An 18,482-nucleotide genomic window follows, 5' to 3' on the forward strand; every position below is an offset into this window, starting at 1 on the left:
GTTTCTAGAAAATTAACAATTATATTTGTTGTTTTATTTTCAAACAATAATCTAGTCAACGACATCACATCATATTTCAATGAGCATAACACATGTGTAAAAATGACGGGTTTGACGGCTTTATCTTAGATATATATTGAAATATAAATTCATTTATAAAAATTTAACTTGCTTATTATGTAAGTAGAAATAAATTGACAAGATGATGACATGGAAATAATTATTAGAAATTTTAAGAGTAGATTTTAGGAACTAAGGCTGAATATGAAACTGAATGTAAAATTTCGCCTTGTATATATTGCAGCGGAATATATGGATTTTTGTCATGAAATGTAGCATTAAGAGGTGTACATTGCACATGTACTGTAATTTTCACAAAACATAATGAAGGGGGCTATTTTGAACATTTTTACAAAAGTAAAACTCGTGTTTCAAATATATCAGGAGCATCTTAGTTGTTTTATCTCAACCCTATGCAAATAAAACCTTATCCTAATGACATGTAGACAAAGTGAAGCTTTGCTTACTGCTCGATAAAGGAAACCTATCATTATATGGTTATAATAGACCGGGTATCCAGGATGCTTACATTCTCATCCATTCAAATGAATGTGCAAAAAAATAATAAAGAAGAACTCTTGCAATACTTGTTCTCGGTTTTCAATATTAATAAGCAAGATTTAAGGGGAGACAAGTATCGCCAACTATTCTTCAATCTACCATTTCCCATCTTTTGCGGAGCATTTCATAAAAGCAATTTAGTGAATATTACAAAACCAGCTGATTTTTATAAGAGAGAATGCCTTGTGACGTCATGTTTATGTGTCTAGGTCACAAGGGGTTCAGTCATACAATAATTTTATGATACTTACGTCAAAACAAATCACTGCGACTTTTGGAGAGGGCATTTGATATTTAGTTTAAAATGTCTTAATAGGAATTTAATCGGAAACCTTTAATATTCATAACACGGATTCGTGGAGCTACTAAAATCATTTGGATGTTGAGCAGTGTATAGGCTTCAAACAAAAAGTGATGTATGCGTGAGATAGCTTTACATTAATGAACTTCTAAACATTTCCTTACCTGTTCCAACACTGAGGTATCTAGAAATGCCTTTCTGTTGTTGATCGGCACAGCTTGCTAATCCAGCAGTTGCTGCAGCAAAAGCAGACGTGGCAGCAGATGAACTGGACCTGATATGATATGATGTATCCAAAATTAATTTTCGTGCATATACAATGGCGTTTACTACTTATGGCTTCTGTATTGTGAAGTGTGTCGAATGTAAATAATAATAATAATAATAATAATAATAATAATAATAATAATAATAATAATAATAATAATAATAATAATAATAATAATTTTAAAAAATTAATAACAATAATGATAATAATCGAACTTGATTGTCCATAAATATGGCAACTTGTCATTTAGTTACACTTGTTATAATGTAATATGATAACCATAACATTGAACAGATATTTCACCCCTTCTCTCTCTCTCTCTCTCTCTCTCTCTCTCTCTCTCTCTCTCTCTCTCTCTCTCTCTCTCTCCCATCTCTTTCTTTCATGCGTGCGATATACACATCATTGACAGATTCAGTTCGTTTTCAATTTGTTACGATTGTGGCAATCCGACACCAAATATTATCATCATTATCAATTGGTGAATTCATATAACAGTAAATCAATTAATCAGTCAATTAGTCCACACATCAATCCTTGGTTTTGCTGTACCACATGAAATATTCAACATTTTTATTGCTGAAGGAACGAACGTTGATTTGTACTTGTTAGTTCTACATTTAATCTGACAAAACCATGGTATAAAATATGTTTTTTTATTGTTGGCAATTGCGAATGCTTTCCTTTCTATTGCTTTTCAATGAATTCTTTCTACTCCATCAAGAGGATGTTTACTATTTTTGCTCTCCCTTTCCAAATACTAGTTTAATGTCACGATACATGCTCATTTAGTAATTGGTATGCTTCATCAATGTTTGCGCTAGGTGGAATATATATATATATATATATACTTATCTACATTCTTCAAAATATTTCCTAACCTGAAATCTTTTAACTTACAAGCTAAACCATTTGTTGTTAAACTAGAAAGGGAAAAGAAAATACCTTCGTTTGGATGCTCTGGAGGAGGTGACCACAGTACCAGCCTTGGCCCTAGTTGGAGGAGACCCATCAAGCTGGGCAAAACTACTTCTTGGTGACGAGTACATGCTGATACTCTCAGCTTCAGCACTGCCTCGCTTTCCGGAAACTAGAATGTACAGGAAATAGATATATTTATGTGTTAATATTTTGAAATGGGTTCAAAATTAGTCTGCATTAACTAAATAATTTATATTATAGTAAATAATAAATTGAATATTCTTTTCCAAAGTTTAAAGTTGCTTATGAAGCCAAGCATAAAAATAAAATCATTGTTGCACATAATCTATGTGGATTTAGTTTAGAATAGAACATAGAAAAGTGAAGTTGTTTTTTAAACAGTAGGATTCATTGTCTATATGTTGACAGTATGTAATTCAAGAACGCCATAAAAAGCTATCTATAAGAGATTAGAATTGACTAATCATTGGACATGACCAAGGAGTGCAGTATTCACGTTACTAGATTACTTAGTCAATAGGGATGAATTTTGTTCCACATTTAATTTTTTTCGAACAAACATGTACAAAAACATTTCATGGCTTATGTCAGGCAACTCAAGACGCTTGCAATAAAAACTTAATTGAGATCTATATGAAAATGAAAAAAAAATAAAAGAAATGGAAGCTAAATTATGATAATATTAATAAGCTTAATCTTCATAGAGGCAATCCATTCGGCGGGGATAAATATTTCTCTCCCTGAATGACACGTGCAATACATTTTTAAATACATGCTTTCGTCTTAATCAATTATTAGTATTTTTTCTTGACTTAGAGTAATTGTTTGGGCTGTTTTGAAATCCAAAAGGATTAATTGAAGTTTATGACAGATAAAAACAAACACAGATGTTACTTTGAAAAGAGGCAAAAATATTGTCAAAATTTGCAAAAATTGCTAAAGAAATTGGACACGATACTATACGAGACAAAATGACAGACAAATCCCTCAAACTTGTATTCAAACCTTGGAATCAGATCTGAGGACAATAATCGGGTAACATCTCATACGTAATGATAGCATGTTTGCTCAATGTTTAGAAAGTCTCAGACTCGATTCCCATTCGAGGAAATGTTGATTTTAGGGATAATTTAACTTCTATTTCTCTCTGCCTCTGCTTGCCTAGTAAAGTTTGATGATTTCCTTTTCATTTTTTTGGGTCTTTATTCTGTTTTAAATTACCCGGCTTAGACAAAATTGGAAACAATACAGAAATAAGAAAACCAAAAGAAATGAACAGTTGCAGACTATTAAGCCAAGTATATCTCATCGCCAAGTTAATGGCAAACGCGTTGTCAAAATATCCTCGATACCATACACCCTGGCGAGTGAGTCGGTTTCACTAAGCTGAAGCATTATAAAAACAAGTGTCCAACTTGGGAAAGTTTGAAGAAAAAATATACACAACACTAGCATATATACTTTCAAAAACAGAAAATTATTTGTCATGGATTGTCACCAAGATTTATAGAAAGTAAGGCTTGCTGAGGAGGGTAAAGTTAGAAACTAATACTCGAGAACAATAAACTTGGAGATACAGTAACGTCCCAATACTCATGACCGACTGATCAAAACTCTGAAGTTTACATACAAGCTTTGAACATCATGTTTTCAATCAGACCTCTGATGACATCAAAAATATAACTACACAGAGTAAATCAGCGTCGAAGGTGAAAACCTTTAAAGGAACATCCTCTATACAATACCATGAACCGTTCATACAGATTGTACAAGCATATAAACAAAGTAAAGCTAAAACTGTAACCCTGTGACGATTTGCATTGGAGATAGAATAGGACCCAAAAATGATAACAATTTAGATTCAAAACAAAAAACTTGTGAAATTTTAATTTGTGTAAAACAGAATCCTGAAATTCTAAACATCACACCATGTCAGTCCTAAGCTCCACGCTCTGAATTATTACTTCTTCAACGTTCAAATATATATAGGAAAACTGCTATTCATAGAATTTACAAAATCTCGTTTTCCACTTACCTACACAATGTATGCCTTCATTGTTTATGAGCGCATTTTGTTTTGTTGTTTTAACTCTACATATTTGAAAGTTCACTACTTTAATAATACTAATATTGAATTGCCTGACATAGCAAAGGATTTATAGTATTTTCCAAACATGTTAACAACATTCATGAAGCACAACAAATAGAATGTAATACACACAATATATTAGACCATCAAATGAGCCATACATGATCATAAATGTTACCTTTCTGTGTTCATGGTGATAATAAAATAGACAAAATACGCCACACATTATTTTTTTTTGGCAAAATGTTTATTTTTTCAAATTTGCAGTATTCACAATTCTAGGCATTCAAAATATAACGTTTCAAATGTTCTAACTAAGGAATTGCGCAGGGTTGCGAATTGGAAGAGTTCTGAGCTTACAATGTTCCCTTTGTCTATCTATTTCTGTATATCCTTCTATCTATCATCCATTTTCTTCCCTACACTTCCTTTTCTCATCATCTAATAATTGGCGAAACGTAAATAATCATTCAAAGAATCTAAAAGAACAATTTTTATAGGAACTCTTTCCCTTATAAAAATCTATTGCACTTGTATTATTATATACTGAGTTTATCAATATAACATCAGTTTTGTAGTTTACTAATACCTTACCCAAGATAAAGAATGATCATTAAATTCTAAACCGCTGAATGTTTGGTCAAAATGGTGTGGTGCAATCTACCGCAATTTTTTTACGTACAAAGGGACAATATCTTGTTTCAAAATTGCGATGACTACAACGAAAACGACATCACCTCGCCATGTCTCATCAGCATTAACAAATCAAGCATGCACTACTAAGGAAGATACAATGGAAATAGGTTTTCCCAATTACTTTCCAGATACTCGTGTCTCCCAATGTAGGAAATGGCGATAGCTGATATCCTAGCTGTGTGACCAATGATGATAAATTCTTAAAAGGCTCTCTCGTTGGGATATCAAAACTTCGACTTTATTCCTTCTTACCTTTGGTAGGTCTTAATTATTGCCCCTCGAGATTTTCAAGAAGATATTATTTTAACAATGTTACGGCTATTACGGAAAAATAAAACTGAAATATGAAAAATACGTCTTGAGTTTTTTTTAAATCTAGTGTTCTAATAGAGATATTTCCAGGGCAGCTCGTTCGCTGATTTATGAGACATGACTTTATGATTTACAATATTCACATTGCTTAATATAATCCGATTGAAACATAACAACTTAAAATGATGTTTTTTGAAAGACAGGGAGAACAAAAAGGCAATAAACGAGGGTATTTTAAAATAACCCAATACGCAGACCAAATGGTGCATAAAGCTTTATTTTATAAAATAAAGATAAATGGATGTAACATAAATGGGTTGGGAAAGACTTATGCTTTGCTAGAGGAGAGCAAACCATGAGATGAAGAGAAAGCAGGCTTAAACAAAATGCGAAATGGATGAACTAAAAATAGTAAATGAGTCAACGAAATATCTGGAAAGACGTGGATCACAATAGACAGGGGCAAGGGTGTAAAGAAAGGTATGGAATTTTAAAAATAAAAACAAAACAAAAGAAAACAAAAACATAAACAGCTATAACGATAAGGGTGCAGGATGAATGAAAAAAAATTGCGTATTGATGTAAAGTCACATGACATCAGAAAAGCAGATATTTTAACATTACAATAAAATCACATTGTTTACAGATTTACAATGTACAAAACAATGAGAATCCTTTAAAAAATATATAGCTATATATATTGGTGTCCTTCATATGGTTTTTAATCATTTGTCCTCCAATGCCAGGATGCATCTTATTATTGTTTATTTGTTAAAGGGATTTGGATGGTTTAAAAATATACATCAAAAACATAGTTTGCATTTTGTATTTTATAAATCAAAACTTAAACGAGAAAAAAGAAGAGAACAAAATAAAATCTCATTTGAGAATTCCTATAGTAGGTGGATGAAATTTAAGAAATGAACGTATCAATTATCTATCCTGTCGATCGAAGTGGAGATGAACATAGTATGATGAAGAGTTTAAAATATTGTGAATTAAAATATGTATATTTGTATATCATATCTTCAGTTATTAAACATGTCCAAATATCGTTTTCTTTCTTGCTACATACAAATAATGACTAATGCCAAGAATCACAACACGAATGTACAATAATTAGGCTATTCAAAAAAGGAGTGCAATATTTTTTTGTGCACAGGAAAAAAATTCCAAAGGGATTTTCGATACAGGATTTTCCAATATTCCAGTAAACTGGTAAAAAAGCTTTATCCGTAAATATTTTTTAATGAATGAAATAAAATTACAGGAAACAAAATAGGCGAATAGAGAGAAAGCCAACAACATAGGAGATATACAATATCTGCCCAAACCGGTGACAGCAAAGTAGTAAGGAGTTGTCTGACTCACATGGTCGTATCTTGATTTGGGGGGCGACGATGTTGGGGGATGAAAAGCTGTAACTTATCGGTGATGGGGCTCTTCGGAGTTTAGGACTTGAGGTAGGAGATCTGGCAGGAGATGTTGTGATCCTCCCAGGAGAAGAGGCTCGTTTTTGCGTTCCAGGAATTGATGGGGATGGAATTCTCATGGGTGAAGACTGGGGCCTAGGTTTGATGATTCGTACGGGACTCCCGCTGGGCGATAAAGCTAAAGCATCAAGAGTGTAAGACGTTTCCATAACGCGACTTGGAGTAGAAGGACGTTTGGGACTCCCCGAGGAACTACCGTTAAGTTTGTTGGCGATGGCGGAAACCATGCTTATACCAGATATCCGTTTGGGACTTCCAAATAAAGAAATGATTGGGGATGCTCTGGGAGTTCCTGGAGTTAAAGTGTCTGAGCTCATCGCTGATGTAATAGTTCTAGGGCTAGAGGGAGATGCTAATGAATCTGTTGAAGCAAATCCGACACTGGATGACATGGTGGTGGGAGGCGGTAGAAGTTTATTGTTATCGGAACAGTCTAAATAGTCAGTGCTCGACTCGTGGCCGAGATCAAAGTCTGAAAGAACAATACCTGTGGAATGGGTGGGGGATCCCGAGTCTTGTCTGGTAATGGCGGGGACGTCTGGAATGTCTTGGTCATTCAGCGTTTCACAAGAAGCTATAGGGGCCAGGAGCCGAGGCTTAGGAGGATGTAAAAAGGCTGTGAGCTCTGACCGACTATCATCACTGTCCATCGATTCTCCACGTTCAACTGTCAAGGATAAATTTTGACATTATGACCTTGTGGACTTGAAAAATGATGCAACAAAAGCTTTCTATATTATCATGTCAAGTCTATAAATATTCTTTTAAAAAACAAATTAACAATATGTAACTAATCGTCTCAAAACGGTTTTATGTTTAGATGAACCTAGTGCTGAAGAGGGAATCAATTTAATTAGAGTTAAAATAAAAGTAATAATTGAGGAGAGCGGCCTGTATTTTTTAAACATCAACATATATACATTTTCTTAATCTGTTTATTTTTACTTTAAACTCAATTTTCTTCATCAACATTATTTCCGTCACAATACCAGATTGACCAAGTAAGTCAAATATACCGTGTGAGGCGTTAGCTACTTAAATGATCTCAGAAGAAAACCCCAAAAATGAAACAGATTACTTCTTAACTCCCTACCTTTTTAAACCAACTTGTTTGTAGAAGTTCTTTTAAAATGTTATTTCGATGGTCATTTTGACAGATGTTGTTAAATTGCCTATAAATCAGCGGCATTAAAAGCATGCTATGGTGATAGAATTTATTACAACTAATAACTTTTTAAATTAAAAAAAAACAAACCCATACAGATTGAATAAACATTTTTGAAACATAGACTGGACAAAGCAATCTACAAGCTGGAAGAAATATTGAACACCATAAAATCTATTGCATCGTTCAATGTGTTATTTGTGACGCCTTTTATCTAGAAGCTAATATTATAACCTGCTAAAATTCATCATGCCTTTGGTGTCCCGACAGCTCAATTGATAGAGTACTCGTTTCACTGGGACCGAGATCGATCCCGGAAGCAGTCGATATTTATTTTCGTTCCATTTACCATTTTTTCCACTTTCATGTATGTTGTCATCAAATTGTGTGATGTATTGGCGAAAGCCTAAGATTAAATAAACTTTGAACTTGAACTATCAACCCAGAAGTGATTGGGTAGATGGCGGAGAGTTCCTTTCAAAATTAATGTCCGGTCCAATGGAGTCGAAACCCTTCCTATTGACTCTGGATGACTACTTTATCACAACTTTATCAAATTGTAATGGAAGAAAGCTGATGTCGGTACTAAGTAGTTAAAATATGTCAGTAATCTATGACTCACAACGTGATGAGGGAAACGGAGGTGGTTGGGTAGATCCTCGGGATTCGAGACTGAAGGAGACACGAGGACTGCTAGTACTGCTACCAGCAGATGCATCCACTTCCTCCTCCTGCTTCATACAGCCCGTGCTCACACGTCTCAATTTCTCTGCCTGGGGTTTGATCACAAATCGTGCATCTAAATCTGGTGGTTCTCCTGTAAACTCGGTAGGGCTTCCTACTTCTTCTTCCTCCTCTGCTTCACACCTGGAAACACAAATTATGTTGGAAAATATGAATTTGGCCAAGCAGTTAGAACAGAAATATATAAAACCCGGATTCTATTTTAATGTAATTTGTCCCCCGTGACACTTGAAAATCATATTAAGAAGCTTTCTACATTGAGGAATTCACAAGAGAAGTCTTGCCTCAGCAAAATATTTTTATAAGAAAAGTTTATTGTTACCGAATCATTTGCTTTACCTATTTTACATGACCTAGATATGCAGGTTTAGTGAACGCACAAGGGCCTCTCGATATCCACTGATAAACATGCTATTCAGCCACTTAAAAACATTGACAAAATGAAATGCATAAAAGCAGCAAAGGGCGACAATCTTAATCCAAGAAACGAAACCACTCATATGTCAAATGAACTGGTCATAAAAATTAAGGTAAAACTGTATTCTACGGATGATCATCTAATAATAATAATAATAATAATAATAATAATAATAATAATAATAATAATAATAATAATAATAATAATAATAATAATAATAATAATAATAATTTTAAAAGAAGAAGAAGAAGAAGAAGAAGAAGAAGAAGAAGAAGAAGAAGAAGAATTTACAACATAAATCAACAATGTCAATGTCAGTCACCAAACATCATTAAAGTAACCATTTCTTACTGAGCAGCCACAGATATGAGACTTGTGTTCAAGTTTGCCCCAGCTTCATGGTTTTTGTAGACCTTCTTCAAAGCTTCCAAGAGTGTGTGACCTGTCGTAAACACTCGGTACGTCAGCAGAAATGTATTTAGGAAGTCGATGCTAAGAAACCGCAAGTCCGTCAGCCTGTCCAGCAGACGATCCACACTGGCATGGCGGATCTGGTGAAGAGAGGCAATGCATACACGGATGAAGATATATATATGTATATGTATATGTATATATATAGTATGCGCTTGGCAAAGAAGCTCATAACATTGCCATCCGGAAGTATAACGGACCAACACACAAAACTGTGTGTATCCATGAACGTTTATAGTCGGGTTAATTCAGTTCAGTGAGCATTACTCACAAACGCGGATGGCAAAATACAATAACAAAGGCTTGAGTGACGTCATCTTCGTTCTATATATATATATATATATATATATATATATATATATATATATATATATAGAGAGAGAGAGAGAGAGAGAGAGAGAGAGAAAGAGAGAGGGAGGGAGAGATAGATATATAGATAAATAGATGGGAGAAAGAGTATAGAGACAGAAAGAAAGAAAGAAAGAAAGAGAGAGAGAGAGAGAGAGAGAGAGAGAGAGAGAGAGAGAGAGTCGTGATATGGTCTTGGACTAACGAAGATCTATATTGGTCCGAGGACTTCATAGATAGATAGCAAGATTGATGGATAGATAAATAAATCGATAGATAGAAAGATGAGAGAGAGAGAGAGAGAGAGAGAGAGAGAGAGAGAGAGAGAGCGAGAGAAATGTAGAGAAAGAGCGAGAGAGTGAGAGGGAGTGGGGAAGAGAGCGAGATATATGTATCTATATATATATATATATATATATATATATATATATATATATATATATATAGAGAGAGAGAGAGAGAGAGAGAGAGAGAGATAAAGAGAGTGAACGAGCGAGAGAAATAGAGCGAGCGAGCGAGATAGACAAGAGAGACAGAGAGTGGGACAGAGATTGAGAGAGATAGAGAGAAAGAGAGAGAGAGAGAGAGAGAGAGAGAGAAAGAGAGAGAAAATATAGAGAGAAAGAAAGAAAGAGAGAAAGAGCTAGATAGATAGATAGAGAGAGAGAGAAAGAGAGAGGAAGAGAGAATGTAGTGTTATTGGGTCCGCGGTATGGCCATAGCAAAGACATTTTGGACTTTTGCATGGGCATCAAGCAATGATGGGATAGCTAAGTCCAAAGATCTTAAGGAAAGATCGTTACAAAAGGCAGGAAGTATGTAATTTCTACAGTTCTTTTTCGGCTAGAGAAACAAGAATAAACTACAAATCCAATGGCTTTTTAGTTTTGAAGAAGAGAACGGGAGTTGAAGAACTATCTACATTTAAAGAGAAAGAAGTTGTAAGTAGAGTAGAGTTACTTTAATTCGTTAACTGTGTAAAGAAATGAGTGATGACAAGGCCCATTTATTTACCTGTGGTACTTTGCAAGAGTTGAGTGTACGACTAAACTTTATATCCACGTCATCTCGAAACAGCTTTGGGTCAGACCTATAGGTACAGATGCAGAATATGATGCATTAAATTTTTTGATATGAGCAACATCAATTTGGAAATGAATAATATTTGAACTGATATGGCAGCAAGCAGCTATCGTTTTATAGTGTTCATATTCGAAAAGATTGAATCGAATTGAAAGTAACATTCATTTTTTGACAAATTTGTGAGTAGGCTTTAAAAAATTTGCGTTACCCAGTTATTAAATTTGTGACCCTTCGCCTCAAAACGGTATCAAGTCGGGATGGTTAAGGTGTTGAAAATTGAATATTTATAGCCAGAAATATCAGACTGGTGTTGACATTGTATGTTTGATTGAGGAGAATGGATACCATATTATAGAGTGCTAATGTCAACAATTTATATTTTTGACAAGTTTAACATTTACTTCGGCTTTTAATCATATGGTTCGTTCTGATATAATACCGTTTTGAGACGATGGGTCACATTTGGCAAAACTTTAAGAATTAAGTTCAAACCTTCACCCGGAAAAGTAATATAGATCTTGTGAGAACTGATAGTTTTTAACTTTCCGAATTTGAATAAATTATTTGTAACCGTAAATAATCATCAGACGCATCAATAAAATCATAAATTAAACGTTACAACTGTCCTCGTATTTAATCAGACATAAACGTCATTAACATTGAAAAAATTTTAATTTTCGTTACCATGGTTATTATTAAAAGTTTTAACCCAAAGCAGACGATAAACGGCTCGTGGCCTCATTAAATTGTCAACATGACCAAGCAAATCTTGTTAGGTAGCGTAAGAAATGATCTTGTTATTTAGACATTGTTACTAGCTTATATGACTTGAATAAAAGCTGAAATAAAATGAATGTTTAAAATGCAAATTAAAAATAAAATTAGAAAGATAGGTAACTTAATTTGAAGACATCTGTAGAAAAATGGAAAAGCAGGTTAGAGCAAATAACAGGAAGTTCAAGTGACAAGGTCATGCAACACAAATTTTGGGCGATTTTCGTTTTTTCTTCTTTTTTTGTCCTTTTTATAATACTTCAATTACAGTAGAATGGCAAAACATTATTTTCCAAGAAAGCTGACACTTCATATATAGATTAATATTTTTTCCTAATTTTAACACTTTTTAAAATCGATATATCATGAAGTAAAAGTTTTCATGCCAAAACAAATATTGTGTTTGTCATAGTATGGCATAATAAAGTCATTAACTTTCATAGGACTCCAAAGTTGAATATAGGCTAGCATATATAAACATCTAGTTTCCAATACCTAAGTTTTTATGACTGGTGTGATGACGTTGAGATAACATTTGGCATTAATTGAATTGATCAAACCGTTAATTCGTTGCTAGAATGAGAAACACGCATCCTCAAATATTATTGAAAGCGTTTGATTTTGAAACGTGATGCACAGTTTTGCATCACAAAAGAAGAATCATACATGGGTTGACACACACACACACACACACACACACATATATATATATATATATATATATATATATATATATATATATACATATATATATAATTTGTGTGTGTGTGTGTGTGTGTGTGTGTGTATGTGAATGTATCTATAGAGTGCAAGATAGTAGGTACATGTTTTACATTTTCATTATCAAGCGTTATTTTTTGTCTGTTAAACTAGATAATTTAGACTTAAAATATCAATGAATGCATGTACGTGGGAATACTAGCTTATTATAACGTCATTAAGCAATTCATAGTATTGTCATAAGCTTTGTGTTAAAAAGTCGAGCTTTAAGCGTAAATCAATTTATTTCGCCAAGTAAAAACTTGCAGAAAACTTGAAGACAGCACATTTTAGACTATTATAAAATTAAAAAAGGACTGATCTTCCAATAATATATTGTCAGACTGCTGCAATGATGATTTTTAGATTGACAAAACAAACATCTGTTAAACATTTTGAGAGTGAGTTCACATACAAGTACAAAAATATGAGTAAATAGATAAAACAACACATGCACATAATATAGTTTAAAATGTTAAGATAATATTATAGAAGGAAAACTTAATAAAATCGAGAATAAAATCAAGGTTTGTGTCGGGCTACACATTAGAAATAAGGGAAGGAATGACCCAAATAATGAACCAAATGTTAGTGGTGTCAATACAGTTCTAATGTTCTAAATAATGATATTGATTTGTGTGCAATCGTGGGGTACTGGGAGGTCTACAGTGCCCATTGTGAAAACTCTTTAACTAATACTAAAGTCAAATTAAACAGCTTTTTAGAATAACGAGTTAAAACTTTTAAACAAAATTATTTCACATTTGCTTTTAAAGCTATTTATAAGTCCCAATTCTGTTTCTTTAAAATAATATATCGAATGTTTAGATGGCGTTTGGGATCAAATTCAAAAGAAGAGAGTCTTCAAAACTTGGTGGCATGAGAAAAAAATTTCCGTCTCATTAATAGGATTCAAAGACATAAACTAACTTTTAAATGGCCTTAATAACCCTTCGTGTTTTTATCCAAACAATTTGAACAATTATCCAATAATATGTATCAAACTTTGTTCTACATTGCAACATTTTGGTTCTTTCAAGCTGTTCAATTTATACGGCTCGGAAATTTATTATGATCTCCTATATTTCAATTGGATTCTTTCTCTAAACGTGCATAGTATGCATTGCAAATAATAGGGTTAGTACTTATTTGATAAGTCGGATGACCGTTGTTCAATACTTTTTTTCTAACTAGAGTGTAGACAACCTTTTACAAAACTATCTATGTGCAGCCAAGTAACTAATAGAGTCATCATTACTATCACAGTCTTTTCCCATTAATTTAACTTATTGACCTGTTTAAAGAGGAGGGTGACGGCACAAAATTAAAGCGAGAGATGGTTCATTTCTTCAACCTTGCTGCCCCGGAAAGAAACTTCTCTACTGACAAAAGTAATATATTATGGCAATGATTGATGCGACATCCATTTACATCGCCAATGTACAATGTTCTCTCAACTCAATTTTGCATTTTATTTTACAAGGATTAAACATTTCCAGCGACCAAATTGACTCTGTAAATTTCAATCGATTAAGACTAGTACTAACCAAAGTACTAATTTTGAAATAAAATATGCGCACCCATGAAATAGACCAGGAAAAGACTATGCTGTTAATCATTATACTCTCTATGAGTCTTGGAGGGAGCCAAGTACATCTAGAATCAAATCTCTAGAACGTTCTCGACCTCCTCATGACTCACTAATTATAGTATATGCTCGAATAAAGAGGAGTTAGTAAAAAGTCGTATAGTTTTAAAATATAATTTGGTGTTGTTAAAATTCTAGCCAAATAAATATGTTTGCTGATATATCTATGATAAATTACTGGACTAGCTTTTGAAATAAAGTACTAAACAAGAATGCCAGGTAATGACATGCAATCAAATGAAAATATCAAACAACCCTATCCCTGTCAGTGGTTCTATCAGTATTCAGACAAAATTTCAAACAAAATTAAATAAATAAGTAAATAAATAAAAATAGGAACGAAAATTACTATCAATAAATCATGGATCTGAAGTACGAGAAATGATAATATATATGAATTGAATAAATAAATAAAAACAAGGACAGTAAACCCTTTGTACTGGCACTCACCAGATCTGTGTACTGTGAATGTATCTGGAAGTGTACAGAAAGCTAATTAATGGCTGGACATTCTCCTCTTTTAATCATGAATTTTCTCAACTGCCCCCACCCACCCTATTTTTTACCTTGGACTCATCAAAAATTAAAACATCGCTTTTCCCTAGTCTGCTTTATTTTTGCTTTTATGACACTGCATGGCAACATAATGTGTTTTTTTTTTTTGGATTGTCAAAACAAGTCGACAATAGAAGTGTAAAATGTCTTCTCTAAAAATGAAGGGACGAAATTGGGACGTTATAATGAAGGTACAAATGGTGTTTTTAAAATTTTCCAACAGTAAAGTAATGACAATATAGAGACAGACTGCTTGCCGATGAGTAATAAAAACACATACAAAAATAACAACTTTAAATTCATACAGGTCTATGTTTTGAATAATTGCTTCGCGTACAACAGAGCATCGAAAAGTGAACCCAGATCTTTCCAGCTACCCTCGATATTCCAATCAATGAATGCAATAATTAGCCATCTATCACAGCCCGCATTTAAATACTGGACAAGGTGGTATCTTCTTTTGCGGAAAGCCGACAGGCGTGAAAAGGGAAAAAAACAACTTGATAACCCGGGGGCAATGACCATTACTACGTACAATGGCATGAAAAAAACAAAACAAAGAAACAAATATAAACATATAATGTAATTGTCTCTGTGATGAAACGGCAGTCTATCTTAAAGAAATATACGTTAATGGAAGTACAGAAAAGATGATATAGAAACTAAACAAAATTTCATTTGCATTGTAACTGGGATGACTGCTCTACAAAAAAAAGTATTAATAAATGGCATTCCAAAAGGAAGACTTAATAACAAAATACTGAGTTGGATCAGAGCCGATGACACAATAGGGAATGAGATTAGCAGAAGAGTAGCGTCCCTTGATTGGACGTCACCCATAGTCTGTGACGTCACCGGCGGAAAAGTTATTAGAGAGAGAACGTCATGTTGTTGGATGTTGGGCAGCAGTTACTTTCCGCACACGATACGAGAAAGACTACAATATCGACGGGTATCATCTTAGCTGCTTTAATGCACTAGGTAATCAATGTGGAGTTTTCTAACTATTAGTATCATATTGTTTGTCCCTCTGCATGCACACTGATAGCCCATGCACAATTTACGAAGTTTCTGTGTATTATATCACGGGGACAATCAGAGTATGTAGTAATAGTCAGTCAAATGCACATACTTTTAGTATACGGTTGGAAACAATCATTGTACAAAAATCCAAACCATTTAGTATGCATTCCAGCCGTTGAAAAGGGGTAAAAATTGAATTTCAATCCGTAAAAAGTGTACAAAAACACATGCAAATATATATAATATATCGACCTTCAAAGAATCAGAAAAATTATTGTGATTGCAAAGGTAAAATCATGTTGAACCATTTTCGGCATCATCAAGAGAAAGTAAATGGGAGACGATGATTTTTTATTTCAGATTTTAAGTTTCATACTGCAATACAAGGTTATCTTATCCAAAGAAAACAAAACATCAGAAAAGAAACATAACATAGAATATCGGCGGAAATCCTATGTTAGATTTTTCGGAAAAATAATTCGGTGAAAATAAAAACGAGGGACTCGGGCTGAATTTTTTATGTTTCTTGTAAAAGTAAAAAAAAAAAAGATTTTTGTCAATGGCAGGATAGGATAAAAATATCCTGTTCACTAGTGTCGGGTAAGGATAATAAAACAAAATATATCACACCTTTCAAAAATGCAGGTGTGAGTCAATTTCTGGCATTGAGCAGTGGCGGATATTGTGAGAATGTGATTACATCAATTCATACGGTGCATAAAATTAACATTTGAAGAGAAATACATCACGCTTTTTGGTAAATTGAACATGATATAAAGTTTCATTGTTAATTCTATCTTGTAGATATCTTGTAGATCATCATCTTTAAATATGTCTAATAAGAACAGCAAATTCTTGACAACTCGCACAGCACAATGTGATTTACAAACAAATGCGTTGAATCATTAAATTAATTTAAAAAATTGTTTGTGATGATTATTGAATACGAGAATAATATCATACAATGCCATATCGTATGGGCTTTAAAAATGAGACAATCATTCATGGCCAGATACATAATGATTCTTCCAGATTGAAATTGACAATCAAATGACACCCATTTCATCCCTTGATCGGGCATTGTTTAACAAGCACAATATACTCTTGCATTTGACTCTGATCCTCAGCAACATTGTTGCGTAAAAAAGTCAAGAGTTGAATGTGTCCTGATCAGTCTATGTAACAAAGCAATGAGCCGATGAATAACAATCTTTACTTATGTCGTGGCCTTCAATGCAGGAAAAAAGAATCAAGTGTCAGTTGCATTCCTTCCACTACACAAAAGGTATTGGTTAAAACAAAAAGCTGACTTCCCTATTTAAAAATTTAGAATCGGCGTGAGTGATTACACGAGACAACGAAAATTCCATAAAATGATATATTTTTGCAAAAAAAATGTACACATATAAATGTGATTGAGTACAAGATCACTTGACAACAACATAACTTGAGACAAAATAAAGTGCTAATATCCTGTTGAAGATTAAGCACACCAACTGTAATAATATTGCCATAGGAAAAAGTATTAACCATTTTACTGCTGTACTCTGGAAAGACACGTATTTAAAAATTTGGCCAGAAAACTCTTCCTTCAAATATCGATCGAGTTAAATGACCCTCATCTTGACAACAAAACAAAACAAAAAATTTTCAAACCTGGGACCTTGTATTTTAAATACTTGTCTTTCCATAGTACGAAAGTTAACTGGTTAAAAGGATCGATCCTCTCTTTGCTTACCGAACAGACTGGGGCATGGTCACCGAGGATGACTCGCTCATGGAGCTGTTGAGGAGATCACTGTAGTGCAGGTTTTCAATACACTGGAAGAAAAAAAAAGATATAGAAAGAGAGTGGCCTCAGTGATGTCTACATGCCCGTTTGTACCCCACAGTTCTAAGTGTAACATTAAGTATAAACATCATGTTTGTTTTGCTTGAGCCGGCTAAGAATTGTCTTAATAATCTATTATTTCCATGTTGGATTCAATAGTCTGATTTCACGCCCAGCAACGGCGGCCATCATGGTTCTAAACAAAGAAAATCGTTACTTTTTATTCTTCATGCTGGCTAGAACTTTTCATATGTCTTGTGATCAGAATGTATAAAAGTCAAAACATTATCAGATTTATGGGCGTTCTTTTCCTCTCGTCCGAGAAATATTTCATAAGGGCGTCCGCCATTGTTCCGATAGTTTAGAGCCAGTTACTAAGTTGCCATGCGTCATTGCGAGGGAAGTGACGTTGCGACTGTTGAAGCGTATTGGTCTCTGTATCTTCTATTGTCCTTGGGGGAGCATCGTTTCGTTTTGAGTAAAGCACTCAAATTTTATGTAGTTATATATTTAGACATGAAAGTCATTTATCACAAAAGTCTGATTTACACCATCAATACTTAATGTAAACAGAACTACGGCTGAGGGCTACCACGTGTTAAAGTTTATTGCTGCGTCCTTGAACTTTGTTGTTGTTTTTTTTTTTAGCAGACGTCTATCGACATTTATCTTTAAAACACCAACATAAGGAATGATCGATGAATTTATGGTATTATGATTGCAAGTCACTGCTAAGTACATTGCATAATGGTCTACACAAAAGACACCCAGTGTAGATTTTAATCTATATTTGAATTGCAACAAAAGTCTTAAATAAGAATAGTTGATTGTAACCTAATCAATAAAGTTGGTGGCACAATATCTTGACTTTGATAATGTCCAGTTAACAATGATCCCCAACCGGTATTGTCGCCAATAATTAGTAAGGCACTTTACAAAAT

General features: G+C 33.7%; 1 protein-coding gene across 14 annotated transcripts in view; it reads right to left on the reverse strand.

Annotated features, from left to right (window-relative positions):
• LOC144966304 (ras-specific guanine nucleotide-releasing factor 2-like) overlaps nucleotides 1–18,482 on the reverse strand; it is a 376,265-nt gene that overhangs the window by 16,982 nt on the left and 340,801 nt on the right. For 7 of the 14 annotated variants that reach the window (XM_078902535.1, XM_078902534.1, XM_078902531.1 and 4 more), the window contains 8 exons: nucleotides 17,449–17,531; nucleotides 14,583–14,606; nucleotides 10,883–10,958; nucleotides 9,401–9,600; nucleotides 8,510–8,754; nucleotides 6,601–7,389; nucleotides 2,136–2,280; nucleotides 1,087–1,196 (listed from right to left, as the gene is read on the reverse strand). In XM_078902535.1, the coding sequence (XP_078758661.1) occupies nucleotides 1,087–1,196; nucleotides 2,136–2,280; nucleotides 6,601–7,389; nucleotides 8,510–8,754; nucleotides 9,401–9,600; nucleotides 10,883–10,958; nucleotides 14,583–14,606; nucleotides 17,449–17,531 (1,672 nt within the window). The remainder of the gene's footprint in view (nucleotides 1–1,086; nucleotides 1,197–2,135; nucleotides 2,281–6,600; nucleotides 7,390–8,509; nucleotides 8,755–9,400; nucleotides 9,601–10,882; nucleotides 10,959–14,582; nucleotides 14,607–17,448; nucleotides 17,532–18,482) is intronic. The other 7 variants (XM_078902537.1, XM_078902532.1, XM_078902536.1 and 4 more) reach the window with 3 other exon arrangements.

The sequence above is a fragment of the Berghia stephanieae genome, chromosome 2 (genome assembly GCF_034508935.2).
Source record: "Berghia stephanieae isolate SIO BIC M18660-M18661 chromosome 2, UCSD_Bste_1.3, whole genome shotgun sequence".
Taxonomy (NCBI): Eukaryota; Metazoa; Mollusca; class Gastropoda; order Nudibranchia; family Aeolidiidae; genus Berghia; species Berghia stephanieae.